We start from the raw sequence: 10,307 nt of genomic DNA, 5'->3' as shown, positions 1-10,307 counted from the left end.
CCCCCCCTGGGGGACTTCCAGGTGTTTTGCCTCTGCATCTACAAGCAGGGCTACACATGTCGTTCCAATCCTCCTGAGGAAGCTATGTTCTAGCAAAACACGTTGAGGAATCAGCAGTGTACTTACCGTCATCACTGTTTACACACCATGGTATTTTGCACCTGTGAATTATATATCAGCTGTAATGGACTCAGACAAGCAGGTATACATTTGATTTTAAACTGTGATGTTTTTACCTTATAGTAGGCAATCAAATGTATAACATTTTAAATTGTTTTTTGAGGGTCTGTGGAGTGCTTTTAAAGCCCCCTCCCGGTCCAAAGGGCTGGGTCATCTAATTTCTCTTGGTTTTGTGATTTACATTATTGGGGTGAAGACAATACAGACCCTCCTCTGCTGAGTATTCTATTTATCCTATATTAGCGGATATCAATAACATGCATGGCTATGTATTCAGAGGGCACCCCTATTTTCTAGCAGGAATAACAGCTAGTAGCCAAGAGTAACCAACTTGGCTTAAAGGCTTTTCTTGCCAACAGCAATCAGCCTGGGGTCTTCTGAAGTGTACTGCTTGTGAAATTAGCAGGATCGATCACCATCATCTAACAACTATCCATTCAAATATATTAAAATAACACATTGAGTTTAATCCATAATGACACTACTCTAGAATTGATACATAATTGAATAGTGCCACTTTCATGCAGAAATGATATGTTAGATGTGTTTACAGTCATACAAGGACACAACTACTCTAAACAAATCATCCAAAGGCAATACTAAACCAATTATATTGCAGCTATAAAACTAAAATATTAAATATATTAGAATTGGGGAGCTTAATTCTCATAAATAATAAGGCTGTTTTTAAGGAAATGTTGGAAAATGAATGTACTTTGTCTGTAATTATGCAATAGAAGAGTTATTTATTTATAGAAAAAGATTATGAAGCTGCCAAAGTTATATATACAATGTATTTTGATTTGCATTATTAATAAAAAGGGCTGCTTCTTACAAATGACAGGCAAGTAAATCTGCATCAGTTCTTTGAAAGAGTATGCCCCGATTTCTTACATGTATCTAGCACTGTTCTAATGGTGCATTCTCTGAGTAGTGCAGTAGACATTCAATGGTTTCTTTAAAATCAGATTACAATGTGCTCAGAAGTTAATCCTTTGAACACAGGAAATAACGGCACACCGTGTATGAAAAGAAATAACATATTATATTAACAAATAGCATGATCACACAGGATGTACTACAGATGACAGATTGCTATGAGGGCAAGAATACAAATGTTGGCATACCTGGATTTTGATCCATCGCCGAGTGAGTGAAAATTGCAGCTGCATTGTGATGGACAGGAGAAGCAGAAGAAAGGAAGGCCTCCAAACACTAGGCAACCAAAGATGACCAGCAAAATACACATGGTGAACTAACCATAGGTTCCACCTCAGTGCACAGGTCGAGATCCGCAGGCAGTAATGGGTCACATTTTGTTAAGTGTCTTCTGCTTTCAGTCACAGAGTGATGCTTTAGATGCGGCTCAGTCCGTCAGATAAAATAGGATAGGGGATTAGTGAAGGGACTTGCTTATTTTCCTGTCACTGCCTATTGCTTCCTGGAATGTCATAGGGAAGCGTACTCTTAAGCTGCTGCAGATGAACGACACTAAATTACCCAGGGCCAATCAGGAAAATGACAGCAGACAGCTTCCACTGCTACAAAGATACACACAGAAAATAAGTTAACAGGTAACAGCAAAATGAAATGTTAGTAAATACCCCCTTTATTAACACTTTATTTACTTCACTAATGTAATTCTATTTACTACTATTAAATTACCATATAAAAACATTAAAAAATGTCTAAATAGCAAAAATGAATAAAATGATCTCTAAAAAATAAGTCATTTTATCTCAAAATTTTTTATACTGAAATACAATACTGGAAAACAGGTACAAGGGAGCTGTTGTAGTTCTATCCTTCCAGTTACATGTTTTACACAGCTCTGCTGGCACTGTCTGACAGGGCAGGAAACATGATTTTTCTCTGCTGCAGTTATGTAACACTTACAGGTCTTCTCCGCTCCCCCAGCCGGTGATTGGGCAGTGAAAGGAAGCTGAACACTGATGGGGTCATCTCTCTGTCATCCTGCTCTCTCATCCTATCAGTACAAGGGCTGCATAAGGATGATACCAGCTACTTACATTTCATTACAAATAAAAAAGACATCTAATTATGCACTTATGAAAAATGAGCTGCATTTATGCCATTTATATGTGCCTGTAGTTCTGCATATATAAACCCAATCGTGCAAAACTTATATAAGCTTCAACATGGTAATGTCATTTCAAAAGTCATTTTAAATATTTTTAAATCTACAGCATTCATTTGCAAAAACATCTGATAGTCCTACCATGGAAGTCCTTGTGCAGGCACTCCTTGTGCAAACACTTGTCCATGTCTCTCAGTTGTTCTTTTGCATTGGCACCCTTCCACTTGGGATTCTAGTGAAGACTGAAAGCACCCTTGCTGATGCACATTGCACAGGCATAGTCCACTGTTGTCACTATGAAGAAGCCTAATGATATGCAGATGTTTTCTCACCTCTCGATCCTGTCACAGCTCTCTGCCGTGACAGGGGAGGGGCTGGATTCGCCCACTCCGTGCCGCCAGACGGGGGCGGGTACAGTTGGCTCTGACTGAGCCTAAGACATTCAGTTATTATTTGAGAAAGTCAAGTAGTAGTACAGACCAGTATGAAAAAGGCATAGCCGTCTCTACAGGGGGGCAATTGCCCCCCCTAGCTTATGCCTTGTCCCCCCCCGTGTGCCCCCCCCGCTGATTCCCCTTTAAATCGACCGCTGCCGTACAGCTTCAATGTACGGCACGGTCTCTTGCTAGCTGACACACGGCCCGACTTGCAGGAGCAGCTCCTGTCAGCTTCGGCCGGAGCTCTGTCAGTTCTGTGCTATATCCATGAGCACACAACCAAAATGGGTCTGGAGAAATTATGATTTTGGAAAAAGCTGGCCATACACCTATAGATTTTCTGCTGATTTTCTATGGTCAGATATAAAAAGCACAACAGATTCCTCCATCTATGCTAAACTGTGTGAATGGAGGAATCTCCCACTGGGCAAAGCTTCAGTAGCTTGCTTGTCATCTCCGCTATCTGTCAAAATACCTGAACAATCTGATTGGATGCAGGCATTGTTGAGGTATTTTGAGAGCCAGCAGGGCCGACTAGCAAGATACTGAAGCTTACTAGCAAGATACTAAAGTGGGAGATTCCTCCATCCACACAGTTTAGCGTAGATGGAGGAATCTGTTGCATTTTTCCATGTTACCATAGACTGATAGAAAACAATCTATAGAACATCTATAGGTATATGGCCAGCTTAGGTTTGTGGAGCTAGCCTCTCTGATTTAAAAAAATTAAAATAAAAAAATGTAAAACAAAATAAAATTATTTTAAAAAAATAAAAAATGTGTAAAAAAAAAATTATCAAAAAAAGCACAACCCCTCACTCCCCCCACATAACACACACATATTGTGGTGCACACCATGCACATGCGCTGCAGTGCGTTGTTAGAACGCATCGCAGTGCATGATCTTTTTTATTTATTTTTTTTCTTTAAAAAAAAACATTAAATTAACTGTGGCAGCGCATGGCAAAGCTTTGTGACTCATTGCCATGCGTTGTGATACCTTGTGTTGCAATTAAATATACACCTGTATCATTTTATCACAACACAAACAGAGGTGGAGTGCCAGAGCCAGGTCCCAGCTGCAACCGCTGCAACCCTGATAGTTCTCATGAAAATGCCAGGTATCTGACCTGGTACTCGAAAAGTATCTGTGCATCCCTATTTTAAAGCTGCCAGCCAAAAACAGAACATCGGAGGCTGCAGTGGGCACAGGCTCACCAAAACTGGACAGTTAAACATTGGAAAAATGTAACCAGGTTGGATTATTCTCAATTTGTGCTAGGGCACACAGATGATAAACCAGTCACCAGATCTGAATCCAATAGAACAGAATAGCAGATAGCCAGCATAAATGTGCACAGGGCATATATACAGAAATTGCGTATTGCAATCATGTTAACATGGACCAGAATATCAAAGGAATGCTTGTGTAATGTGAAATCCATGCCATGAAGAATTAGGGCTGTTCTAAGGAGTAAAGGAAGGTCCTTCCCAGAATGAGTATAGTGTCCCTAATAATTGCTCAGTGAGTGTACAACTGGTTGTTTTTTCAACATCTAGTATCCACCTGGTCTCTGATGTGCTTTTTAAGGGCTGTCATCTGGAACTCCATTATAGGATTGCCAAGGTTCTGACTTTGGAGCTAGCAGCTGTCTCCATGCCCTAGATTCAGAGCTCATTATTTGTTGCTTTTTTTTTTTAGATCCTGAGAGCAGAAATCAAATTAAAGCCTAGCTCCACAGCTGACATTCCGCTGTTATTCTATTCATTGCTAATTTACATGGCTGGCACACATGTAAAATAATATACAGTATATTAGTATGCAATTAAGCTTAAGTATGTTACCCCCCAAAAAATAGGATTATCTGTTTTGTGTTGTTCATATAGGGCTTACTAAATGTATTCTTTCATTTTTTGTTGTTGGTGCTAAATACCTGGTGATCTTCCAGCCCTGCCTGTGTTGATTGACATTGTCTCCCTGCAGGAACTGTCAGCTACCTTTGCATATACACACTGGAAATGTACTTTTCCATATGTGTGTGATGTCACCAACTGCCCACCTGCTTTATAGAGGGGCACATTCCTTTATATGCAGCAGTGGGACCCGATAGATGACTGTGCAGTCATGTGACCACTGAACCAATCCTTAATAAAAAAAAAAGATGATTTTTTTTGACCAAAGAAAATGCAGACATAATAGACAAACATTAGTTCCTGTTTTGCAATGTGCTTTGGTGGTATTGAGTTCAAATATACTTTAATCAATTACTCAGTTAGTGTAATGTGTAATTTGTGTTCTGACCAAAACCTGCACCAAAAATAACTGAGCAAATTTTTCAACGCCAAAAACGAATATGATTCTTTTAGGGCACTGTTCAGAGACCATTTCTGGCAGAACAAAAATATCATTTTTGAATTAGCAGTAAAATCTGCAGTGCACAGTACAGTACACAGGTATCAGGTTATTGGACACTGGCCAGAGCTGTGAGGACCCTCACACTCTGGGAAATTCTTAGTTTTTTAACAAGCAGTAATAAATGTGTCCTGCATTGTACTCCAAGAAATGGATTTCACTGGTAAATCAAAAATTACATTTTCTTGATCATACAGTGCAAGAGGCAGATTCAGAGATAACTGGGACATCCCCAAGCAACAGAACAGAGTGGTGGGCAATGCAGCAAAACAACTGCCAACAGCTCCACATAACAGAAAACAAGGGGGTACCCCAACTTTAGACAGAAGCTTGTGCACTATACAGCCAAAACTAGCATCAGCAGATCAGTGACGTGCTATGCCTTCTGTGCTGGATGAGGCACCCCCCAGCCTGACGAAGCTGGGCCCCACCGAAGTTCCGCCCTGTCCAGCCAAAGCTCCACCCCATTCAGCCAAAGCCCCATCCCCAGCTTGGTAACCAATCTGTGTGGGGAGGAGGAAGGGAGGTGCCTCCCTGTCCCTTACTTGCTCATCACTGGTGAGTCACTGGTGAGGCATCGAGATCGATGTCCTCACTGTTTTTTTTTCATTGGACACTTTGGACCAATGGAGCTTTGCTATTGGTCCAAGCCATCCACATAGCTCACGCCTCTAACACATAGTAGAGGCTGTGACAGCTCTTGCCTCACCAAGTTAGGTTACGCAAGAAGTGGGGAAGCCCGCTGCTGTGTAAGCTAACTTCCTGTCAAAAGCCGGATGCAGCGTTGCCTGTAATTAACAGGCAGAACTCTGTCCACGACAGGTTACAAGGTGGGGAGGCTTTCTCTGCTGTGTAACCTGTAACAAGCCGCACTGAATGGAGAAAAAATTGTCAACTTCAGACTTGAAGCTGACAGCTTTTTCCTGCATAATACTAGGTGAGGCTCTGCCTCAACTGCCTCCAGTGACCGCACGTCCCTTCAGCAGATGCCCAAATATACACCTGGTAGAACTTAGCGAACGTGTGAACAGAAGACCAGGTGGTGTCCTTACAAATCTGCAATGCAGATGCTAGATGCCGAAATGCTCAGAGGCACTGACATTTCTAGTGCAGTGTGCCATCATGAGAAAAGGCAGAGCCTTACCTTTTACAGCATGGACATGCTCAATGACCTGTCTAATCCACCTCAATATATGGTGGAACAAGACACATGGTCCCCTGCAAGGTCCTTCAGGAGGGACAGAGAGACAATGCAACCTGTAGCCAAGAGATATACTTGGACAGCCTAAACCACATCCAAATAGTTCAGAGAAACCTCCTAATGCTCCACCCCTCACCCAATCACAGGACCAGTTATAGTATAAATCAAAACGTGCCTCCTAAGGCAACCATTCTCGTAACAAGCACACAATGCAAAAGCCATGGGAGGGCCCCGTATGCTGCCATGTATTGGCATCAGGAAAGGAAAATTACAGATAGGTAAGTATACAATTTTGCGTTTTCCTCACACCAACATGGCAGCATACGAATGGGACAAAGCAAGCAAAAACAAGGGAGGGTAATGCTGAGATATTTATCTATTTACACAATTGTTAAATACATTCAGAACCAAACTTCACCATGGGCAAGACTCCTGGGTAGACCCTGTAATGGGATAGTAACATATATCAGGTTACTGCCTTCCAGTATAATTCTGGAGATACACCGCCAAATCTGTCCATAAGGATGAAATCCTTCAATAGAGTGAACCCAGATATTGATCTGTGGCTCCATCTGCTTGACCAGCCACAAGGCATGATACCTAGATGCAGAGAGCCCCTTTCTGATACCGCCAGAAAGATGAACAGATCGACCTAAAAGAAGAGGTAACCTCAATGTTTTCGCTGAAACAAAACTTTATTCTGGAATATTGGTAACAAAGATGTCCGATTTAGATGGAAGGATCTTCCAACCTTTGGTTGATGCTGGGAGAGAGATGTAGTATTATCCTGTCTGGGAAATGGTAGCAATAAGATGGTTTGCAGCCTAAGATTGACTATCTAAGACCCTCCTCCCTGAGCTGATTTTTGTAAGAAAAAACTATTTTACATGTTACTATCCATAATGAGTAAGTGTGATCTAGACGAGGAAGGAAAAACATATCCGGCACTATTTGTAAATCCTAAGGGAAAATGAAGCGACTTTTCCGAAGAGAGAATTCTTGTGCAAGCCCTTAAGAGCTGGCTTATTAATAAATGAGCTGCACATTGTGTCTCAGAGGATGCGGATAGAAGGTTCTGACACTCAAGTACATATTGTTTGTCTTAAGAAAGTCCAATATATCTGTCTTGGCAAGGGGAGGAGTCAAGTTTATGAATTTATTATTCCACACTGTAGAATATGTGAGATTTAGTAGGTGCTCTAGCATTCATCAAACACTGACTGAGGATGAATAATCCAGACGAAGCAGATTTTACTTCCAACCTCCAAGCTGCTTAAGGTAGATTTGGATGTGTTTGGATGTAGCATCTGCTATAGAAGGTCAGAATTTTTAGGATGACTAGAAGGTTCCAGGGTCAGAGTCTACAAGAGAGAGAACCCTGGATGGATGGGCCACAGTCATGATAATTGAGGGTCTTAATTAGGAGCCTTAAACCAGTGGGACTGAAGGAAACATACAAGCATTAAAATATCCAATACTCCTGCTATTAAAGCTCCCACTTAACAATGAGTGTCTGCACTCTGCGCTCTTAGGAATTACCAACAGGTTGAGATCTGGATAACCCATTTGCTGTTGATCCACAGGAAACCGCTGGTTAAGAAAATATTCATAGTTGTCCAGGGCTTTGAGTCCTATAGTGTCAGCCAAGAAATTCTGGGGAGTTCAGCACTGAATTCATGATTGGTGGTACCTCCATAAGCAGTGAGCAGTTCCTTCCTCCCTTGTGGCACTAAATCTACGGAAAAAACAACATCCTGCTGTTCATTTAATCAATATGGAGGCTCCTTGGATCTGAAAGGCTCTCTGAACTCAAAAATGCTGAAGATTTCTTACCTCAATGGGCTATCACTGGCCTTGGACTAAGAGGTTGTGGAAGTGATTAGCACATAAGAATCCATTATTAACACTATCACTGCACTGGGACATTGATGATGACAGTTGAAATAGGCTCGATGGCCACAGCCACAACCAAAGAATCTCATATTTGGAATCACCCTGATACTCTGGCACAGAGAATATTTTCCCTGCTGTCTGAAGAATCCTGTTGGAAGACCATCAGCCTCCAATTTTCAACTCCCCAGAATTTCCTGGCTGACACTATAAGAAACAAACCCTCAGTCTAACTTCACTATTTGAATTCATTCTGTCAACTTGAGACAATGGGATGCCAATGAGTAGGATAGAGACTTGACCTGCCTCAAACAAAACACTACGACTGCTGCCTACTTGGAAATTCAATAGAGTTTCTCTGAAAGCATCATCCATTGTGTTGGCATGACTTGACTTTCCCTGCTGGCGAACCCCGTTAAATTTGTTCAGAGCCTAACTTAAGATGTTCCCACTGTACTGCCAGTGTATAAGCATGTTGAACTATCAGCAGGATTTTGCCGCAAATAGTGGAATAATTGAAGCCTTGTTCACTCAGGAAGGCAGTGACTGGATGTAATATTTACATAGTTACATAGTGCTGTGGTGAGGCCAAAAGGCCGATAAACAAACTGAAAGCAGAATTTTCGAATGGCAAGCAAGACATTTGAGGAAGTACAGGTGCACAAGAATATGCATTCACATCTGCCAGGCACAACATCCTATAGCCTGTTGATGGCTTGAGTGATTGAATACAGAGATTCCATATGCAATATCTGGATCCTGATCCCTCTGTTCAAAGCGTTCAAAACCAAGACTAGTCTTAAGTCTCCTGGTTTTCCCACTAGGAAAAAATAGAGGATAAAAAGCTTGACATTTCTGGACTAGAAAGATTAAGAGATCCATTTGGATATGTGTACCTAGAACCTAGAGCCTTGCTTACACCAAGAAACTCTTATAGGGAAAAAATTGACTGCAAGATGAGAACAAAAACATGACAATGTCCTTCTTAAATTCTTAACAGGACCCATGGATCCTGAACAAGATATGCTCAAACTTGTGTATACTCCCAGAACGTGGGAACTACTGGTCAATTTTGGTCAGAGGTGTTGGAAATGCAACAACATATACTAATGTACTGATATTTCCTTTGAGCTGTAAATGATACAGAGGAAGTTCTTTTTCTTTCCTTTCATTTCTTCAAAATGTCATATTCAGACATGTAATGTCCTTCTAAGCAAGTAAAACTCAATTCAGCATTCCTCAAGATCTCAATGCTTTATCTAAACATATAACCAACAAGGGGACCATCAAAAGGACTTTTGGTTTTCTTGCAAGGGAGTAATTTTGGTTTGTTCAAATTAAGAAAAGCTAATTGTGAATTATTTCATCTACTGTGACTTTAGATATTGTTGTGTGTGGCGAGATCTGCACCAACTCAAGGTAACTGCAGTTCCGGTTCAGCATATCCATAGCAGCTTCCCTATAAAGTCACTTGTTGATATAATTTCATTCAGAAACCACCAGGCCCCTGAGACCTCATTGCCAGCCAAAAAGTCTGCTTCTGTCTTCTTTGGCCAAGTATAGATTGTTATGGCAAGTAAGAGTCATTACTAGCCTATAGGTGCGCCAGAAAAAGATTTAAACTCTATTTACTCATATAAGGTGTCCTTATGTCTAACCAGTCAGATAACTGTTGTACCGATCACATCTACATAGACAACAACAGCAGCTTAGAAAGCTGATGCAAAGTGTCAGCCAGGACATTCACACAGTAGTGCAAGGCTAATGGAAAAATGTCCAGCTGCTGCCAGGTCTCTCGGTCAATAGAGATAGATCAGAGCAAAGGATGCCTTGAACAAGACTTCAAGACACTTATCTACTGTGTCTTCAAAGCCTGGGACGTCCTCCACCAGAACAGTCAAGGATTAGTCAGCCACTTACTTAGACAAGGGGGATTGCATGTTGGGACTTCTAGCAGCACGTCAATGGAACATGCTAGGACTTCTATTTCTGCAAAGACAAGAAAGCCGTCAGAGGGGCATTATGTGGCTTTTAGCTCTACAGAAACAGAAGAGCTGCCCTGGTGCAAGATTTTTTTTGGGCCCCCCC

At 41.4% G+C, this 10,307-nt stretch overlaps 1 protein-coding gene across 1 annotated transcript in view; it reads right to left on the bottom strand.

The window, feature by feature from the left end:
• Nucleotides 1–1,665, bottom strand: part of LRIT1 (leucine rich repeat, Ig-like and transmembrane domains 1) — a 22,349-nt gene extending 20,684 nt beyond the window's left edge. Inside the window, exon 1 of the mRNA XM_018558419.1 lies at nt 1,308–1,665. Within this exon, the coding sequence (XP_018413921.1) occupies nt 1,308–1,429 (122 nt within the window). The 5' untranslated portion in view covers nt 1,430–1,665. The remainder of the gene's footprint in view (nt 1–1,307) is intronic.
• Between the last annotated feature and the right edge of the window lie 8,642 nt (nt 1,666–10,307).

Source organism: Nanorana parkeri, unplaced genomic scaffold, assembly GCF_000935625.1.
Source record: "Nanorana parkeri isolate BGI_ZX_2015 unplaced genomic scaffold, ASM93562v1 scaffold338, whole genome shotgun sequence".
In the NCBI taxonomy this organism is placed as follows: Eukaryota; Metazoa; Chordata; class Amphibia; order Anura; family Dicroglossidae; genus Nanorana; species Nanorana parkeri.
Note: the sequence above shows the minus strand (reverse complement) of the source record. Positions and strands in the feature narration are given on the sequence as shown.